Source organism: Pygocentrus nattereri, chromosome 14 (assembly GCF_015220715.1).
Source record: "Pygocentrus nattereri isolate fPygNat1 chromosome 14, fPygNat1.pri, whole genome shotgun sequence".
NCBI lineage: Eukaryota > Metazoa > Chordata > Actinopteri > Characiformes > Serrasalmidae > Pygocentrus > Pygocentrus nattereri.
Window position 1 is genome coordinate 2,555,001 of NC_051224.1, and position 21,917 is coordinate 2,576,917.

Consider the following 21,917-nt stretch of genomic DNA (forward strand, 5'->3'; position numbering starts at 1 on the left):
TCTTCACACTGTGATGATGATTCTGATGACCTGTATTGACCCCAGCTCATAATATGTGGTGTGTTGTTAAAATGAAGAACTCATTCCTCACTCGCTAATCGTGGTACCTTTTCCATGCTTTTCCATGTACATCATTAAAGGTGAATTCCACCCGTTTTTCTCCGCAAATTCGATTGTTTAGATGCAGCCATTCAGAGGTTTGTGAATCAGTGCCTTGTAGAGAAACATTCTGACTCATTCTGATTTAATTACAGTGGTGTCGATAGGAACCAGAGGCCACAATGTCTATTTCTATTTACTATCCAAACTGACCAGTGAAGCTACACTATACATGTCTATATATATATATATATATCAGTAAATCTGAGAAATAAAAAACCTGGGGACCACTTTTTTTGCTTTACAATGCCAAGAAAATAAAAAAAAAACACTTTTTGTGGAACCTTCTGCTCAAATTCTATCCTTTCTTGCTTTCCTAAGTGAAAATAAGACCCTATATTCTCTACAGAAAACATTTCTGTACAGAAAACACTTCTGGGTAAAAACATAAAAGGTGGTTTGTGCAAATGTTTGGTATATTTTATGTGTTTTTGTTCATCAAAGGGGTTAAATGTATCAAAAAAATAGAAATTCTGCACTGCAATTTGCATAAAATGCCGAAATATTTAATATTTGAGTGTCCAAACTTCAACATATGCATGAAGATACGCCTTTCAACCAACCACAGTACATTCAAATTTCTCTTTGGGTTATAATACAGTGCCCTGAGTGCAATGAGTGATAGGCACTACCAGAAGCGAATGAATATTTATTGTTTTATTCTTATTAGACCCATAAACTGACACCAAAAGTTGTGCGCACATGCACGCACGCATATGCACACATACTATAGTACTGTGACAACATTAAGTGCGCACTATAATTTCATCTCAAAAGACCATCATGTAAAATCAGGATTAATGTTATACTTATATTATATGATATCATATCATATTATATGATGATTAGTATCAAGAAAAGAGTTGCCTTAAAACTGGACGATTCTCAAGCACGGTCTAACACATCTGTACCAGGCTGCGTGATGGTGGGTTATTCATAATATGTACATATTATAGATACTGTCCCAGCCATTATCCCATAAAAGTCGTACCTTTAGAAATGATAAATGGTGCTGTCGTAGTAAAGAACAGTACTCTGATTTTTAGTTTTATTTATTATGGTGGGCCTTTGTGTGTTTTTCTGTACATTTGTGATGGTCATAAATCTCCGTGGTACGGTGCAGGTATAAAACTCTGACGGTTGCAGTTTCTCATCATTGGAGGACCTGCAAGAAGCACGGCTGTAGGTAAGAATCAGCTGCTCGATGATAAATGGACCAACAGAAAGGGCCGAAAATCACTCACATACATTAACAAACATTGCTGAGTGTTTTTTTCCTTCTGTTGCCCACTTACAAAAGATGGTTCTTCTTTGTCGTGAGTGTATAATGTGTATAATAACAGTTTTGGAGCGATGAGGTTTTCTCAAAACAATTATATTCATAGGCGTAACACGGACGCAACGTAAGCCTCATTTTTTTCCCCCGGTTTAATCAAATAATGGAATTGAAAGTGGGCGAGGCTCAATATGAAGCTGGTCTCGAGGGCTGATAAGAGCTTCTAGAAGTGCAAAGTTAATAAAAACTCCGAGTTTTTATGGTTTAAGTTGGTTTAACTGGATATGTGGGTGAACACGATGTTTCCTCTGCATCAACACAGGAAAGAATAGAGCTCTAGAATTATCACTCTGTCAAATACTGTTATCAGAAGGACAGACCGGCCACCAACCGGCCTCCGTTAGGTTCAATCAAGGGTCACCTAGTGTGTACCTGAACATAATTTCAGACTTACAGTATTAAAAGGCTACACGTACAGATGAGGAGTCTCTTAGATGTGGGTCATGGACTGTCAACAGCAGGAGATATGATGGATTTGATGAAATGGACAGAGTTTCTAAATATTTGTGTTCCAGTTCCAGCTTTGCAAAGTGCTTTGTAGTTCTAGGGAATCAGCCCAGGGTCATTCAAAGATCAAAATATGCGTATAATTTCCTGTATCAGCCACATCAAACTTAATGATGATTTTTTTTTTTTCTAATCTGGAGAAGCACAGAGGTCAGTCAATATTGAACGTGTGCTGTGTGCGCTGTGCTTTGTTTTGGCTGAAACTCAGCCAAACTAAAGTAAAAGAGACCAGTTGTTTTATTTCGTGGAATAAGCTGCACACTGAAATTCATTTGACTCCTGCAGGTTGATCTCATCATGGGTCAAGAAGAAGACTCCGATGCACTGCCCGTCACAAATCAGGAAATCCATGCCAGCATACTGGCCAGTATCTACGGCATGGATTTTGAGGTGAGTAGACACTGCTTACATTTACTCAACTGGTTTGTACTTTTCTATTTGAAAATGATAGTTTTACATATACTCAAGCAGTTTGGTTGCATTTTTCCTTTGTGTTAGTTCACGATGCCTTGTTTGCAGTTCGTTTTATTCCGTCCTGTTGGTTAGAGCCTGGAATGTTTTACGGTTGCTCAAACCTTTCACTTACTCAACTTACTTGAAACTGAAAAAGATAAGAACAGTGCTTAGCAAACTTCACTCCTTTTGCTGAGAGATGCCAGATGATCTGAGAAGCTCCACTGTGGTTCTAAAGGGACCTAAGCTACTTCGGCTTTTACTAGAGTTATTATTTCAGTAAAAAGTAACAGTAGATTTACATGAATCTGGGTTTTGGTTACTGTATAAACCACCGCAGCAACAATAAAACACTGGGGCGAGTACAGTTGCCATCCAGGCAGTAAGATTATGATTTAAATGTAAGAGTCAGGGAGAACATTTATTGCTGAGAGAAGACACCTGCTGACCAAAGGGCACGGTCTTCCCTATAATATCTCATGTTCAACCAAAGCTTTACAGCGTTCATGTTATGAATACATCACTGCTACAATCTCTGTAAATATCGCTGTTGTTGGTAAACAAAACCTTGTATCTCCAAAATGATAACTTTATGGGAAAAGGAAAAAAAACTTTGACTTTTTCCAAAAAAAAAAACTTTTCCCAAGTCATTCTGGGCCATTTTTTTTATCCATTTGTCATGAAATTTACATAAAATGTAAAGGACAACAGGCATTTTCAATTTATATCAAAAACTGAAAAACATAAGAAATGGAGAAAATGGAGATACGAGGTTTTTTTGTTCTGACAGCAACAATATATATATATATATATATATATATATATATATATATATATATATATATATATATATATAACATCATGTAGTACCAAGCAGTTAATTTACTTGCTACTACATGAAGTATTTTTTAGGTCGAACTCACAAGCACTGACTGACAGTTTTACAGTATGTATATATACCCTTGGTAACTTTACAGGAGAAGGAAAAAACCTACTATACTTCTAATGTAAGTCAATGGAACCAGACGTATTTCCAAGTCATTCTGGGCCGTTTCTTTTGGTCCAATCATCATGAAATTTACATGCAATGTAAAGGACAACAGGCATTTTCAAATGATGTCCAAAACTGAAAAACGGCAAAAATGGAGATACGAGGTTTTGTTCCGACAACAGCGATATACTTCGACGATGGGACAGCTAAGGCAAACAGCTGGATTCGTTTTTCAGATTAAGTTTTTTTTTCGGTATCGTTTTATGCACGAACGTTGGATGCTTAGTCACACAGCAAGAGACATTATAAACGCTCTTGCAGGAGGAGATTAAAATATCCGTCCAAGCTCAGTTTAAGGAGGACCTTTTTAAGTCCCATTAAAGAAGTGGGAATGTAATGAAAGTGGAGTGCTCAGTCCGCTGTATTCAGAAAGTTCATCATATCTTTCTGTGTTTTGTAAAGTAATCTCTGGTTCACCAGCGCTGCTCAGACCTCATCATGCGCTTTGGCTTTTATTAACTTATTATTTGATCTCAAATATCAATGCAGATTAGTCATTTTTCAGGGTTAAAACCGCAAACCATGGCATTGTTTTATACACTGTAGAAAAAGATCTCGTCAGATCTTCTTTAAAAAAATGGTTTCATGTGCTAACAAGCAACTGAATTATGTTGATTGGTGAAAGCCTTAGTTAATTTGCTTGTTGCCACAACAAATAATTTTTAAGGAGATCTCATAAGCCACTTTTTACAGTGTATACTGTGGTGCTGCTGATAGCTGGTATGTGGAAAATTGGGCATACTCTGATATGGCAATTTCATATCACGATCATAACCTTTTATTACAGAGGTATAAAGTTGATGAGCCACACCATGAAGGTATGGGAAAGAGTTGTTGAAGCAAGGCGAAGGCGAGAGGTTCAGATCAGTGAGCAGCAGTTTGGTTTCATGCCCAGAAAGAGCACCACAGATGCAGTTTTTGCATTGAGAGTGTTGGTAGAGAAGTACAGAGAAGGTCAGAAGGAGCTGCATTGTGTCTTTGTGGATCTAGAGAGGGCAGATGATAGGGTGCCAAGAGAGGAACTGCGGTACTGTATGAGGAAGTCAGGTGTAGCTGAAAAGTATGTTAGGGTGGTGCAGGACATGTATGAGGATAGTGAGACAGTGGTGAGGTGTGCAGTTGGAGTGACAAATGGTTTCAAGGTGAAGGTGGGGTTACGTCAGGGATCAGCTTTGAGCCCCTTCTTCTTTGCAATGGTGATGGACAGGTTGACAGATGAGGTCAGGCAGGAGGCTCCATGGACCATGATGTTTGCAGATGACATTGTAATCTGTAGTGAGAGTAGAGAGCAGGTGGAAGAGAATCTGGAGAGGTGGAGGTTTGCACTGGAGAGGAGAGGAATGAAGGTCAGTAGAGACAAGACGGAATACATGTGTGTGAATGAGAGGGAGGCAGGTGGAAAGGTGAAGATGCAAGGAGTAGAGGTCGTAAAGGTGGATGACTTCAAATATCTTGGGTCAACCATCCAGAGCAATGGACAGTGTAGAAAAGAGGTGAAGAAGAGGGTGCAGGCAGGATGGAGTGGGTGGAGACGGGTGTCAGGGCTGATGTGTGACAGAAGGACAGCAGCAAGAGTGAAAGGGAAGGTCTACAAGACAGCAGTGCGTCCTGCTATGATTTATGGTTTGGAGACTGTGGCTCTTTTAGCTCATTTATATGGTGAATAGAGAGGAAAGAGTTCTGGAAACTCTTCTTTCTCTGAATGCTGTTCACGGTAAATGTTTACCTGACTTGCAAAGAGTAGTGACCACATCACATGATCAGAATGTGACAGTGCAGTGCAATGGCTCACCACCCTGGTCCTGGAGCACCACCTGCCCTGCACATCACAGTGTTTTCCTGCTCTAAAAGACCCACTTCAACTAAAGAACGTGTTGATTAGTTGCTTAGTTGGATCAGGAGTGCTGACAGAAGAGAAAACTCTAAAATGTGCTGTGCGGAGTGCAGGACAGGGGTGCTCCAGGACCAGGCTTGGGAAACACTGGTGGAGTGGAAGCTTATGAAAGCAGAGTTGATCTATCCAATGATTTACCTTCGGTCTGCATCTGCATTTCATCTTATTGTATTCTGAATGACCAAATACCAGCACATTGGTAATTAATTAATTGACTTTAAGTGAACCACTTGGTTTGTTTTAAATAAAACAGATATGCTTAAAAAATGAAACACTGGATTTATTTAAAATGTTATATTAAATGGTTCCAGTTGTGTTAAGCAGCTTCAGATTTGAGCTGAATGAGTAACGAGTAATTCATGAATCCAAGTAAATCACAGTAAAATGGATTTGGGTACATTTGAATCTTAATGTATTACTAGAAACTTAAATGTTGGATTTACTTAAAAAACGCTATATCAAGTGGATCCATACAACTGGATAAAGCTGATTTTAAGTCGTTTAGTCGAGTAATGTGCAATTCAAATTTCAAATAAATCACAGAAAAAAGAGCATAAGATCTACATAGTTTCATGAAGTTGTTACTGTACTACACTCCAAAAAACGACCACCTGGGTTGTTTGACTGACAAATCGATTGTATGTCGACATCAAATTCAGTTCCAATGAAAACCTAATAAAATGCATTCTTTCTGTTTTCTTTTAAGTTTAAGTTTCTATTTTGCTCCATCAACAGTTGAACTTATGCTGAGGTAACAAAGTCTATGACTACTCAAAGTTACTGAATGGAAATGTGTGGCATGGCTGCATTAAACTTATACAATGTATTTATCGACTGTTCTTTACAGAAGAACAGATTTACAGAAGTACAGTCGGCAGTTGGTTTTGTGGTAACTTGCACTTACAGCCACCAACATGGCTCGGCAGTTAACCATTGATTTGAGACATAAGCACACCACAGGAAAGGTAGGGCAGAATGAAACACAAGGAAGAGGGCGAATGAACCAATAAATCAGTATGCAAATAGATGAAGCCTTGAGAAAGATCTTGAGTCATGCTTAACGAGTTTGCATTGACTAAACAAACACTTATAAAATAAATCTGACTCACTTCACTGAAATAACTCCTCACTGATTACGCATTTGTTGAGTAACATCTACGAGAGAAACCAATGACAGAGTGGTAAAACCAACGACAGAGCGGTAAAACCAACGTCAGAGAGTTAAAACCAACGACAGAGCGGTTAAACCAACGACAGAGCGGTAAAACCAACGACAGAGCAGTAAAACCAACGACAGACCGTTAAAACCAACGACAGAGCGGTTAAACCAACGACAGAGCGGTTAAACCAACAACAGAGCGGTTAAACCAACGACAGAGCGGTAAAACCAACGACAGAGCGGTAAAACCAACAACAGAGCAGTAAAACCAACGGCAGAGCGGTTAAACCAACGTCAGAGAGTTAAAACCAACGACAGAGCGGTAAAACCAACAACAGAGCGGTAAAACCAACAACAGAGCGGTAAAACCAACGACAGAGCGGTAAAACCAACGACAGAGCAGTAAAACCAACGACAGACCGTTAAAACCAACGACAGAGCGGTTAAACCAACGACAGAGCGGTTAAACCAACAACAGAGCGGTTAAACCAACGACAGAGCGGTAAAACCAACGACAGAGCGGTAAAACCAACAACAGAGCGGTAAAACCAACAACAGAGCAGTAAAACCAACGGCAGAGCGGTTAAACCAACGTCAGAGAGTTAAAACCAACGACAGAGCGGTAAAACCAACAACAGAGCGGTAAAACCAACAACAGAGCGGTAAAACCAACGACAGAGCGGTAAAACCAACAACAGAGCGTTAAAACCAACAACAGAGCAGTAAAACCAACGACAGAGTGGTTAAACCAACAACAGAGCGGTAAAACCAACGACAGAGCGGTAAAACCAACGACAGAGCGGTAAAACCAACTACAGAGCGGTAAAACCAACGACAGAGCGGTAAAACCAACGACAGAGCGGTTTGTCCGTGCTCCCTGTTATAGTAAGCTGGGTTTTACTTACTGTTAACTGAGTGTCAATGGGCTCAAAACATGAAGGCCACTAATTTACTCACTGTTTAAGTTAAAACAGGTAATAAAACATTATATTATGCAGTACATGTAAACGTTGCCAGTTGCTGTTAAGAAAAGTGTGAATGTGTTTTGTTGTTGTTTTCAACTCAAACATTTCAAAGCAAATTTTAGTTTATGTCTATAATCTGTGCTTCAGTTTACCTCATACCCACCCAGTGCCTGCTGTCTGTAAACACAGCGAATCTGTTTCATACGCCATGTAAATATGTACTTTTATTTTATTTCTCTTGTACTTTAACTTGTGTCTAGTTTTATTTCTATTTTCTATTTTTCTGCGTAGTATATCGCTGCTGTCAAAACAAAAACTTGTATCTACATTTTTTTCATTTTTCAGTTTTTGACATCATTTGAAAATATCCTTAGTCCTATATATTGTGTGCAAATTCCATGATAATTGGACAGAAGAAAATGACCTAAAATTACTTGGAAAAAATTCTGGTTCCATTGACTTACATTAAAAGTGGAGTAGGTTTTTTCCTTCTCCTGTAAAGTTACAATTTTGGAGATATGAGCTTTTGCTACAGTGTACAGTTAGTCTTAAGGAAAAACAACGTGTGACATGTAGACTACTATATCCAGGGGTGGTCTTTGCCATAGTCAGATAGACAGCCTCCTGGGGTCCGCATCAGCGAAGGGCCACATGTAAATACAGGTTAGATATACCGTACATGTTGATGTTAAATGTAGTTATGTTGTAACTGAGGTTTTGGGGGGAGGAGCATGGCTGAAACCCCTCCTTCTTTCAATCCAACACCCCATAAATTCACATCCTCACCTTCTGTTCCTGTGACAAAGTGTTCGCAATCCCCACCGCCGCCCCATCTCCTCCCCGTTCCTCAGTCCTGCATCAGTCCTACTACAGCTATGAGGGGGGATCTGGCCTTCAAGCTGCAGGCAGAAGGTGCCCAGAACTCCAGCCCAAGTTTTCACTCTCCCTCAGTCAATTCCCCCTCATACTACCACCACCATGCTGAAATCATGTATATGCATATGCGCATACATATATATATATATATATATATATATATATATATATATATATATATATATATATATATATACACACACACACACACACACACACACACACACACACAGACACACCAGCCACTTTACTAGATACACCTGTTCAATTGCTTGTTAACACAAATAGCTGATCAGCCAATCGCACATATTTATTTATATATATATATATATATTTTACAGTTGCTGTTTTTTGTGATTACAGTGATTCTTTTCTGTCCTATCAATGCAAAAATAGCAAGGAAAGCAAAATGTTTGTTAATTTAGTAGCAAAGTTAGCTTTGTTTGGTCAGTCAGAACAGAGCGCCGGACAGGCTCAGTAGACTGTGTGTACTGCTAGTGTTAATGTAAGTATCTGTACTTCAGTGTTTGGGTAATTATTAAAAAAAGTTACTCATTACAAGTTGCTCAATACTTCTCTGAAACTGCATCATGATAATGTTTACTGATTATTTCCTGTGAAAAAAAAGTTCTGTTTATTCATTTTAAATGATTTAGTTATTTTAAATTATCTGCCAACATAGTGAGAAAAGTTCACTTAATCAAATAAATTTGGTATAAAATATCTAGAACCTCTTATTCTTGCACCAGCTTCAAAATGAGAAATATCCCACATATGAACTAGATTTAAGATTTGGCTGGCCAGCTTCTGCAGTGTGGACGGCTGCGCCACTCAGAGCCCCAGAATCACTAATCACTGTTTTAGCAGGGAGCACTGTCCTGTCCTTCGGCCGTTGACCACTTAGGATTTGGGTGTCACTTGATTTCATGGTTTTGATATTTAGGACAGCAGAGTGGTCAGTGTTCAGAATGGTCAGTATTCAGAGTTGTCAGTGTTCAGAGTGGTCAGTGTTCAGAGTGGTCAGTATCCAGAGTTGTCAGTGTTCAGAGTGGTCAGTGTTCAGAGTGGTCAGTATTCAGAGTGGTCAGTGTTCAGAGTGGTCAGTGTTCAGAGTGGTTAGTGTTCAGAGTTGTCAGTGTTCAGAGTGGTCAGTATTCAGAGTTGTCAGTGTTCAGAGTGGTTAGTGTTCAGAGTGGTCAGTATTCAGAGTGGTCAGTGTTCAGAGTGGTTAGTGTTCAGAGTGGTTAGTGTTCAGAGTGGTCAGTGTTCAGAGTGGTCTTCCTGACAACAAACCAGAGGATATAAAACAGATTACAGCCTTGCCAACGCCTAGTATGACGCAGGCCAGGTTTGGCGAGTCAGGTGATCCGTGAAGCTCTGCCTGTATATAAGTGCTCAGGTTGGGGCAGAAGTTGCCTGAGCGCCGCAGAGTGTGTGTGTGTGTGAGTGAGAGAGGAGCACTGTCCTCAGTATGGACTTTAACGTGCTGAAGAGCCTAGACTTCCATGACGTTAACCTGTACTTCCATGGCTTGTGTTTGGAGGCGGGGAAGAGAGATGAGGCTGAGGGTGTCCAGCAGATCTCCACCGTGCACGCGGCTGCGCTCGGTCAGCGCTCGGCCAGCGTGGCGCTGTCGTCCACCAGCGTGTGGAGGGACCGCGCGGGCAGCTGGGGCTGGATGCTGTCCGCATTCATCCTCCTCAACGTACTCATCTTGGGCTGCGCGCTGGTCAGCGGGAGCGTTTTCAACGGCGTGCAGGTGAGCAACACGCACCTGCAGGTCTTCCTCATCATCATCATCATCCCCACCACGGCCTGGATGCTCTTCTACAAGGCGTACACGTGCCGCGAGGAGGAGGCCGTGCTCTACAAGGACGTGCACGCGGGACCCGTGTGGCTCAGAGGTAAACTTAGGCTTAAGACCACCTTGGTGGAGCTGTTAGGGGGTCAGAGGAGGGAGACACCAAGTCTGCTAAGCATGCTGTAGAAAAGAGGTTAAGGAGTTTTTAAAGCCACTAAACATTGAGAATTAGTACTAAGCAACTTGTTTGGTAACTGAAGTGTTAAGCCACATACAGGGGTTTATAAGGCCTGTAATAAAGGGTAAGGTTTATAGGCCCATAATAAAACTGCAAGATGTGTTGCATGTACATTGTCACATGCTCTCAGAACAAAACCTCGCATCTCCATTTTTTGTCATTTTTCAGTTTTTGCCATAATTTGAAAATACCTGTGGTCCTATATACTTTATGTAAATTTCACGATGAACGGACCAACAGAAATGACCCAAAATTGCTTGGAAAGATGTCTGGTTCCATTGACTTACATTAAAAGTAAGGTATGTTTTTTCCTTCTCTTGTAAAGTTGGCATTTTGGAGATACGAGGTTTTGATCCGACGACAGCGAGATGTATGTATTCCTCATGTTCACCGGCCGGACACTTCATTAAATACACCTCCTTGTTTTATCAGCTACACTCCGTTGTTAGTTCTACACATAGTCCATCTGTTGTTAGTCCTCTTTCATTCTCTTCTTCAATGATCAAGACCCCCCCAGAACCCCCCCAGAGCAAGTATTGTTTGGGTGGTGGACCATTCTCCCCACACTGACGTGGTGGTGCTGTGTTAGTTGTGTGTTGCGCTGGTCTGAGTGGATCAGACACAGCAGTGCTGCTGGAGTTCTTACATATCTCAGTGTCACTGCTGGACTGAGAAGTCTACTAACTAAATTTACATCTACAAGGTGAACCAACAAGGTAGATGTGACTAATAGAGTGGACAGGGAGTGGACACAGTGTTTGAAAACTCCAGCAGCAGTGCTGTGTCTGATCTACTCATACCAGCGCAACACACCACCACCCCCACATCAGTGTCACTGAGAATGACCCACCACCCAAAAAATACCTGCTCTGTGGTGGTCCTGTGGGGGTCCTGACCTGAGAAACAGATGCGCTACAGTCTGTAATCTACAATCCGGAGGTGTACCCAATAAAGTGCTTAGTGAGTGTCTTCAACATTTGCATGTATTTTATAATGTTTGTCCTTATCGATTATTTCTCTTATCATCTTATTGTCATTATTCTCATTGATTTTTGAGGAGGTTATAGTGTCTAAGTGTGAATAACTCTAATAACCTGGTTCAGTCTACAGCCTACAGCTACTTCTCTCAGGTGGTTCCTATAAAAGATCTTAAAGTTCTTGGTCAGCTTTCTGGTTTTATGACAGCGGCCCATTTTACTAAAAAATGACCTTCTCCTGAAAGGCTATAAAATGATTGAAGGTCACTGTGGGTTACACGTGGGTTTATTTACCTTGCATCTAAACATGTGATGTATTTGAATAGTTAACCATGTCAGAGTGATATTATTGATCATTCTAAAAACTATAGAATAATTTGCGTCTGGGCATTTTTGCTGAATTCACTTTGCTTTATACACTGCAGAAACGTCTAGGCAAGCGGAAACTTCTTAAACGCAGTCAATACATCCAAATTTCTTATGTTGAGACTGCATATCCTTTAAGCGTATTAAAATATTATTCAATTTATTGTGTCATTTTATCGAGGTACTATGTAATACAAACAAGCTATGTAAAAAAATTGCATGACTTTCTCAAAAAATAGACGTATTGACTAGATTTAAGATTTATTTGCCAAGATAAAATTTTTTTACAGTGTGTTTTCTTTGTCTTAGTGTATTTCTGTTGGTTCTTTTCCCTAAAACGGTCTTCTCCCGTTCCCTCTTCAGGTGGTCTGGTGCTGTTTGGAGTCTGTAGTTTAATCATGGACGTTTTCAAGATTGCCTACTATGTGGGTTACACACATTGTGACTCCCCTGTGAAAATCGTCTTCCCTGTTGTGCAAGCTGTGTTTATTCTGGTGCAGGTGAGATGACCTCTTGCCCACGGAAACTGAAATCTTATCTCATTGAAGAATTCATTTTTTGAGAATCCCTCTTTTTTTACACATTTCAGACTTACTTCCTCTGGCTCCACGCGAAGGACTGCGTCCAAGTTCAGAGAAACGTAACTCGGTGAGTGTGCCGTTGGTTACCTGGGCAAATGCTGATTGTATGAGGATGATATTCGCCTGATGAAGAGACACCAAATAGTGTAAATATACAGCGACTCTGATCATGCATCAGCTCTCCTATGGGATGCACTTCCTTTCTTTCTTAGATATGGACTGTAATGGTAAATGAGATGGAAGTTCGCACGGGATCTGTGAAGGGGTGCCTTTGTTTGTGGTGTTATCAGAGTCTGTCCAAGTTTATTGATTTACAACATTTCGTTTACTTGTGTTTACCAGATATCTGGCTTTGATTTCCTGAGCCAAAGTTTACAATTAACTCTGATAGCACTATCTCACAGTGTCTGTCTTTGTCTGCAGCTGTGGACTGATGCTCACCTTGGCCACAAACCTGATGCTGTGGATGACGGCTGTTACAGAGGAGTCACTACATCAAACCGTGTATCCTGACAGCAGCACTAACTACACCTCCCGCACTCTTTTACTCAGAGGTGTGTTTTCCCATCAGTGCGTACTGCAAAATAGTGTGATTCACTTGCCTTCGCCTCAGTACAATCCCTTTAACCCCTTAAACTACACACATATTCAGTTATTAATCTTAGGACTTACCCCAACAGCTACTACCTTAAATTGCTCTGTAACTACTATGAAACTAACAGGCCTGTGATGTAGCCACTAAAGTTAACTAATGATCTAGATTTGAAACACGTCTTGGGGGAAGAAAAGCACTCAACTCTGCAGGGCTGTGGCACTCCAGAGAGTTATTTCACAATGCATGATTTCTCAGCTTACCAGATAACTTAAGCAAAGGGTGAAGCCTATTCAGTACGTGGAAAGGTAAACAGGTATGTTGGATATTTAATATTTCTCAGTTTAGGCTTGAGTCAGTGTTTCCTCTTGGTTGAAACACTGACTTAAGCCTAAACTGAGAAATATCCAACATACCATGCATATTTTGGTGTTTTCCCAGTTCTAACATACCTGATCCAACTAACTCATTAGCTCGTTAAGAAGACCTTCCTTAGCTGTACTGGGTGTAATAAATAAAATGGGAAACACTGCAGATTTCAAGGCAGGGAGTCCTCCAGCAGCAGCATTAGGAACCACTGACTTATCCAGCTTCAAAAAAAAAAAAAACCCTGCAGGATTGTAATGGAAAACATTAACTATTAATATATAATGTCCCATTGTAAGCTTATAATCGTCATCGCTGTTCTTAAGAAAACCTCCAAGAAAACTGATATTTTTTAAAAAAAAGTCTCCAACATGGTCACATCACAGAAGAAAGAAGAAAACATTTTAACTTGCTTTTTGTTAAGGAATTTATATAACTGGGAGCAGTGAGGCGGACGCATACGCGGAGATAAGCAATGTTTATTACGGGCAAACCCAGGGTCATCGTCTAAACGGTCCAGGTTCGTGTAGCCAACACGGATTGGTCGGGGGACAGACATGACAAACCAGAATCAAACAAGCAGAACAAAGACCAATACAAAGAGTACAACCAGAACAGCCCAAACAAAGACCAGCCAAAACAAGGGGCTGGACTAGAACCAAAACACACACACACATGGACCGGACTGGGAGGGGCCAATCGTGACAAGTTAGGATGATTTCTGTTATTTAATTTCTGATTAAATGCTCAAACAATATAAAGGGCAGCTGCTATTCTCAAAAGGTGTAAAGGAAAAAAAAAAGGTAGACAATTTGTGTAGCTGCATGTGCCAAACTGTCCTTGAGGATGAATAAAATGCCTCCTTTTTCTCTCGCACTCTCAGCTGCGGCTGCTGATGGAGACAGCAGCTGCCAGTGTAGTCACACATCCTGCAGCATCTTTGAGCACGCGTACTACTACCTCTACCCCTTCAACATCGAATACAGCCTGTTTGCCTCGGCCATGACCTATGTGATGTGGAAGAATGTGGGCCGGCTGGTGGACGATCACCCACCTCACGAGCACCGCTTCCACCTACGGGACGTCCTGCTGGGCCCAGCTGGCGGGCTGGTTGTGCTTGTGGCCGGCATAGCCACCTTCGTGGTCTATGAAGTGGACGTGTTAGCAGAGGAGCAGGAGAAGAGGGACATGGCACTGACTATGTACTACGTCACCAACACAGTGACCATCATACTAATGACGATATTCATCGTGGTTGGATGCGTCATCTTCCGGCTGGAGCGGCGGGAGCATGCGTCAGGCAAGAACCCCACACGCAGCCTAGACATGGGGCTCCTTGTGGGGTCCTCCATGGGCCAGTTCACCGTCTCCTACTTCACTATAGTAGCCGTTCTGGGCATGGGAATAGACAGTCATGTCAACGCCCTCAACCTGGCCTGGTCCATTCTGACGGTGGTGGAGTTGTGCTTGCAGAACGTCTTCATCATCGAGGGCATCCGGCGCGAGCCGCATCATGACGTGCGTCGGGCCAGCATCTTTTCCAACCTGTTGGCCCTCCACGCACAAGAGGAACGAAGGCCCAGCCACATTCCTATGTCCCCCCGCAGCTCCATCGCCATCCCTGTCCACAAGCCCCTGCCCTGGAAGAGGAAGATGCTGAAGGAGATCTCTGCCTTCCTGCTGCTTTCCAACATTATTGTAAGTTCCTTAACTTTGGAACCATATGCATCAAGCTTGTGGGACCAAGAGTGACAACCTAGAAACGGTTTTCTCTGTAGATGTCGTAGATCTGCCAAGACATGTTTGGGATCTGATGTTTGCTTCTTTAGGTTTGCCCTAGAGCTTATAATTAATGGAAGCTTAGAGCCACTTGTCATCGTGCAAACTACACGTCTAAATGATCACATGCCTCAAATCATGTCAGGGTGGAGAACAATCTCAAACAGACTTGCTTACGACTTACGACGGTTCTAAAATGTTTTTTTTACGAAGCTAAAAACGCTACTAGCATCTTCAAGCCTGAAATTTGTCTGTGATTTTATAGAGCTCCATAAGCTTTAGTAGCTCCCGGGCAAAACTTTGGGCGTCAAATATGTCTTGGAATGGGGGGAAATAGTTTTTTTTGCATCTAAGTATTGCTTTAAGGTTAAGCCCTTAATATATAAGGCATACCCATCACCCTACTCACAGTCTAAACCCTCTCTGTCTGTTTCACAGCTTTGGATCATGCCTGCTTTTGGAGCACGACCGCAGTTTGACAACCCCATCGGAACAGAGTTCTATGAGTTTCACATGTGGGTGGCTGTGGTGAATATCGGACTACCTTTTGGAATCTTCTACCGAATGCACTCAGTAGCCAGTCTGTTTGAGGTGTACCTCACCTCGTGAACAGCTCGGACAACCGTTGCCCTTATTTTCTAAAACGTTTTGTACCGGATTTTATGTATTTTTATAGTGTCGACCCGTTTGTTTTTGTCTTTATTTTTATTTGCCAAGCTTGCACAAAGCTTCTTTATGTGTGTTTGTGTCTGAATATACTTGACTATGTACAGCTTGAAATATTTATGCAATGAATACTTGTACAGTAACTTTGTGAACTTGTGGGCTTTTGCACTTCTGATAAGGCCATCAATCTTTTTGAGCAAGCATTTAAGCATGCTTGTCTGTAGGCTCAGTTTTAATGATTGCTGAACTTTTTGTATAAAGTGGAAACCACAGTCTGCCTTCACTATGACCTCTTTTGATATATTTCATTTTCCTTTATTATTACTGAGTGCAATAGCAATCTAAGGAGATCTCTGTGAGCAGGGAACCTGCTGTTGACATCAAATTAAAGAAACACTGAAGTGAAGAACCTCCTGAGTCTCTGTTACATTGTGACACATTGACACACTCACCTATCCTGGTTTACGATCCCCAACGCTGTCTATAAATCATATACATCATCCCTCATAATCTCATAAATGGTGAGGCAACATTGTTGGTTTTCAGTGAAATCATTCCACCACCACACCACAATAGTCATTAGTCACTTCCCTTTTCCATCTGGAGTGGCTTTATGGTTGTTGTCAGTTATTAATATTGCATCACATAACAATCTTCTCTTGTGAGGTTTAATAAGACTGAGAGTACATGAAGGCAAATCATGCGGATGAGACCGATCACAGTGGATGACTCTGAACTGAGCAAAGTGCGCTATAGGCGATTCATATATTTCATATACATAAACCAATACAAAGACAAGATATGCAGTTTAAATATAAACATTGTGAAATTGATTCACAACCAAGAAACAAAAAACAAAAACATTTGCAACACGTTACAAAAAGACAACAAAGGTTCCGGCTGCTCAAGTGTTTCTCCAATCTGACCACATGAATTTCTGTCAGAGCACGTTTGAGGGGAGCTTGACTACTTTCAAACGCAAGAGGGCGCTCATGATCGATCCAACGAGTGGGAGCTAATGGAGCTAAATGGCTAAAAAGGTTTTGGAGTCCACAGATGCTAGAAACTCTGCTGCACCTCAAAATAAAGCTTTAGTGTGTAACAGAGTATTTAACAACTAGAGGAGCATTTCCTGAAGGAACTGCAAGAGTGCTTCAAAAGAGCTGCATGTGTGTGTGTGTTTGTGTGTTTCTGTGTGGGTGAACAACACCTCCTTAGGTCTGTGTGGTGTGTGTGTGGTGTGTGTGTGTGTGTGTGTGTGTGTGAGGGAGAGATGTGTGTGTTTGGGGGGGGGGGGGGGGGGGGGGGGGGTCATTCAAATGAACTGTCACTTTGTTATTATGCAGCTCTTAGTGGAGAAGCCTTGTTTGAGTCCGATTTACACCCTCTGAACAAACAGCCATAACTCGGGAACCGGTTAGATGGTGTGAGATAAGACCCCTTGAGGATTATTTTGTTGTAATGTTGTGTGTATTGAGAAGAAAATGTCTGAGTTATGACGAGTTAAACACAGAGAAAATCCTGAAATAATCAGATTCTGATTTTGAGAAATTTGCATGGGAGTGAATGGGGCAGTTTTCTGGGCCTAGTGCCGAACAAACGCTCATAACTCTGAAGCTAATTGATAAAATGATGAGATATTTTGAGGTTTCAGAAAGGACAGGTTTCTCTACCATTTAAAACTGAAATGAAGTTTCTACGTGAAAGTTTAAGGATTTTAAAGCAGATTCCCTGCATGATCGGCTGTGTCTGTGACACTGAGTGGCCTGCTGTGACGTCATCGATGTCAGTTAGAATCTGAAGTTCTGAACTTTCCGCCGTTCATTCTTATGGGAGGTTTTTAATTTTTAAACTTAATTTTATTAAAAACTCCCAATCCAATCGACTCCAAAAATACAGAGCACAAGTCACAGCACTGAGACCTTCGAAACGCAGTTTGAACAGAAAAGTGTGGAAGAAGAAAAAGAAGTATGAGAGATAACAATAGAGATAATAATAGAGATAACAATAGAGATAATAATAGAGATAACAATAGAGATAACAATAGAGATAATAATAGAGCGTTTCTTCAAGCTCTCTAATAAGCAAAGTCAATCCCACTTGTTTGCTTCCATTAAACATGGTAACAGATAACACAGCTGTATCAACCATTACAGTGTAGCACACCTGCGTTTGTACCTCCAACATCCCTCCTACTGTGCTCCTTGTGGGGTGTGTGCTGCTCTTTGGCATCATAGCTGATGGCGTGCAGGTGAGGGATATACACCTGCAGATGCTCCTCATTGTCTTTATCATCTTCACCGCAGCCTGGATGGTCTTCTACAAGGCGCACATGTGCCGACAGATGGAGGCCATGTCCTGCAAGGATATGCATGCGGGACCCATGTGGCTCCAAGGTAAGAACGAGGCTTCAGTAACACCACCTTACATTGTTGTAAATTAAGGTAGGTTTTGTGTAGGTACATTTTTCTTCCTCAAGGTGCAAACAATGTAAAGCACCTTCAAAGGTTCAACAGTGGTTGGTACCTTCATGAATCAAAGTCACAACAGAAACACAAAGCAGAACACTTTTCCACCAACACCATGTATAGTAGTTAATGAGGCAGTCGTGGGCTGGCGGTTAGTGAACCAGCCCTGTGACCATAAGGTGGCCGGTTTGATCCGCAGTGCTGACAGTCCATGACTGAGGTGTCCTTGAGCAAGACACCTAACCCCCAACTGCTCCCTGGGCACTGCAGATAGGGCTGCCCACCGCTCCAGGCAAGTGTGCTCACTGCCCCCTAGTGTTTGTGTGTGTTCACTAGTGTGTATGTGATGTTTCACTTCACGGATGAGTCAAATGTGGAGGTGAAATTTGCCCATTGTGGGACTAATAAGGGTCACTTAACTTAGTCATGGTTAAGTTTCTGCCTGTACACGTATTGTAAGTAATGTACACATAAATAATATCTTATACTGTATATCACAATGGAATATGTGACCCTGTAAAAATGGCTCATCAGATCAATGTAACAAAATTATTTCATGTGGTAACAAGTAAATTAACTAGTTTTATTCAATCCAAATAAATATTTTGAATGAACGATTATTTCAATAACTGTCATCTTTTGAGTTGCATAAAAGTTCAACTGCTTTTTACTACATGAAGTAATTTTTTGAACTGTTGAAATGATGAGCTATGATTTACAGTGTAGATATAACAACTGAAAACGTCTATATTTCCTTTGTAATAGTTTATTTTTGTTGGTTCTTTTGCCTGAAACAGTCTGTGTTTCTGCTTCAGGTGGTCTGGTGCTGCTTGGATTTAGCAGTTAAATCACGTTCAGCTTGAAGATCATCTACTACATGTAGCTGATGTAGCTTTTAAAATGAGCTTCTCTGTAGTGCAAGCTGTGCTTATTCTGGTCCAGGTGAGAAGACCACACACACACACACACACACACACACACACACACTGAATCTGCTTTTAATTTGTGTCACAGACTTCCTTCCTTTGGCTCCGTGCAAGGGACTGTGTGCATGTTCAGAGAAGCGTAACTTGCTAAGTGTGAAATTTAAATGTATGGATTTAAACTAGGAATGAGGAATATCATGTGTATGACTTTGGTTTCTGCTTCATAATTACTTAATTCATTCAGTGATGACTGACCTCTCTTGTTTTCTCTCTTTGCCTGCAGCTGTGGATTGATGCTCACTTTTGACAGAGGAGTCAGTGATTCCTGACATCACCACTCACCACGTCTAACGTACTTTTTTACTCAAAGGTTTTTGTTCTCCTCACCCAATCATCCACACTGCCTTTCAAACATCTGAGAACACTCTGAGTACTTTTAACATTTGAACTTCCGTGCTTATAATCAGAGAAGAGGGAAAAGTAAACCTTTCATCTCCAAAACATCAGAGGGAAACATGTTCACTGCAGGATATTGAGACAGGATTTTATTCAGGGTGGTTTTGGAGAATTCTGTTTGACTGTTCATCACGGCGCGTTCACATGATGTAAAGGGCAGCTGTGATTTTAAAGTGATTTGTATGTGTTTCTAAACCATTTGTCTTCATAGTCAAGGGCATTTAAGCGCAGCCAGATTTCCACGTCCCCCACCAGCTCCTCCACCGTCCCAGTCCCCCAGCCCCTGTCCTGGAAGAGGATGCTTCTGAAGGAGATCTCTGCCTTCCTGCCGCTCTCTAACACTTTCTAGAAGTAACTTTGGGTCCATATATCTCTGACACTGAGTGCTGATCTGGAAAAATACTGTTAAGTTAAATCTTAAATAGGAGCTCAGAAAGATCAAAGTGAGGAAAGCTGCGGGTCGGGATGGCATCAGCGCCAGGCTTCTTAAGTCCTGCACAGATCAGTTGTGTGGGATAGTTGAACACATGTCCAACATAAGCCTGAAGCTTGTGAAGGTACCACAACTGGAAAACATCTTGTGTGGTACCGGTGCCAAAGACACAGCAACCAAAGAACCTCAGCAACTACTGGACGGTGGTACTGACATAACATCCTTGTATATCTCCACCGTCTGGTTAACTCAGCTATGGACCCACTCCAGTTTGCCCATCAACTTGGCATTGGAGTGGATGATGTGGACATCTACCTCCTGCACGGAGCTCTTTCTCACCTGGAGAAGCCTGGGAGCTCTGTAAGAATCGTGTTCTTTGATTTCTCCAGTGCTTTTAACACCATACAGCCTATGCTCCTGAGGGACAAGCTGGAGAGCACATGGGTGGATCACCACCTATCAAACCTATCACCACCTATCTCACCAACTGACCACAGTATATGAAGGCACAGAACATTTTGTCTGACATGGTGTTCAGCAGCACAGGGGCCCTGCAGGGTACAGTCCTGGCACCGTTCCACCTTCATCCCTTCATCATCACAGGGCCGCAACTCAGTGCATTTAGGCCTGTAGAGGTGGTCAAAACAACTTGCTGAAGTGCAGACCGAGCATCAGAACGGGGAAGAAAGGGGATTTAAGGGGCTTTGAACGTGGCGTGGTTGTTGGTGCCAGACGGGCTGGTCAGAGTATTTCAGAAACTGCTGATCTGCTGGGATTTTCACACACAGCCACCTCTAAGGGGTACCTAATAAAGTGGAGGGTCTCTATAGTGTAAATACTCTGAGCTTTCTATTTAAATCTTTTTATATTGTAACTCCTCACCGTCCCATGTGTGATATAAACCAGCACCTCATGTGCAAAACTCCATGTGATATCCATACTTTATTTATTTATAATTCTTTATTTAGTTATTCTTTTGTGAAGGATAGTTTATATGTTTTATTTTATTTTTTATGCTTAGTTATATATATATATATATATATATATATATATATATATATATATATATATATATATATATATATATATATATATATATATATATATATATATATATATATAGTCTGTTAAGTACTTTACAAGGTTTTTTACAGTTTGTTACTTGTTACTATATAAAGTGAATTACTTGCTTGTTAATTCTCTTCTTGTTACTGTCCCTTTGCTCAGTGTAACACTGAGAATTTCCCTGTTGTGTGACTGATAAAGGACTATCTTATCTTATCTTCTCATCTTATTACCCTTGTAGTGCCAATGCAAAACTGAAAGAAATCTTCAGACCTCAAACATGACTGATTGTCTACAAGGGGAAAGTTTCATAAATTCCATTTGTCATTAGTCTTCATTTCTTTAGTTTACATATTATCTACATTGTTATTTGCTACTCATTATTACTGTGATCAGTATTAGTAGAGTGTAACAATTATAAACACACAATAATACATAACCACTGAACCCGTGCTTCTCATCTTCATCACCACCACACTGCCCTCTTGCTCCTTATGACCACCAGTACTGCCCTCTTGCTCATCTTCATCACCAATGCACTGAAATCCTGCTTATCATCCTCACTAACACACTGCCCTCTTGCTCTTCATCATCACTGACTCGGTGCAGTCCTGCTCTTCATCTTCATCACCAATGTACACCAAAGTACAAATCCTCTAAAATAATACAACCCCATTTCAAAAAAAAGTTGGCACACTGTGCAAAATGTAAATGAAAACAAAATGCAATGATGTGCAAATCTCATTGAATAATGACTATAACTCATTGAAAATAGCACAAAGACAACAAATCAAATGTAAAAC

General features: G+C 41.1%; 1 protein-coding gene across 1 annotated transcript; it reads left to right on the top strand.

Annotated features, from left to right (window-relative positions):
• Positions 1-1,322: 1,322 nt before the first annotated feature.
• Positions 1,323-16,172, top strand: otop2 (otopetrin 2). The gene is made up of 8 exons (XM_017714046.2): positions 1,323-1,345; positions 2,288-2,392; positions 9,944-10,304; positions 12,146-12,282; positions 12,372-12,430; positions 12,787-12,917; positions 14,205-15,019; positions 15,539-16,172. Exons 2-8 carry the CDS (start codon positions 2,300-2,302, stop codon positions 15,707-15,709), a joined length of 1,767 nt encoding a protein of 588 aa, XP_017569535.2. The 5' UTR covers positions 1,323-1,345; positions 2,288-2,299; the 3' UTR covers positions 15,710-16,172.
• The last annotated feature ends 5,745 nt before the right edge of the window (positions 16,173-21,917 follow it).

Coding starts and splice junctions, on each gene's coding strand:
- otop2 (XM_017714046.2), top strand. CDS start 2,300: ATGGGTCAAGAAGAAGACTCCGATGCACTGCCCGTCACAAATCAGGAA. Junction 2,393..9,943: donor TCTACGGCATGGATTTTGAG/GTGAGTAGACAC, acceptor TTGTGTTTGGAG/GCGGGGAAGAGAGATGAGGC. Junction 12,431..12,786: donor GTTCAGAGAAACGTAACTCG/GTGAGTGTGCCG, acceptor CTTTGTCTGCAG/CTGTGGACTGATGCTCACCT.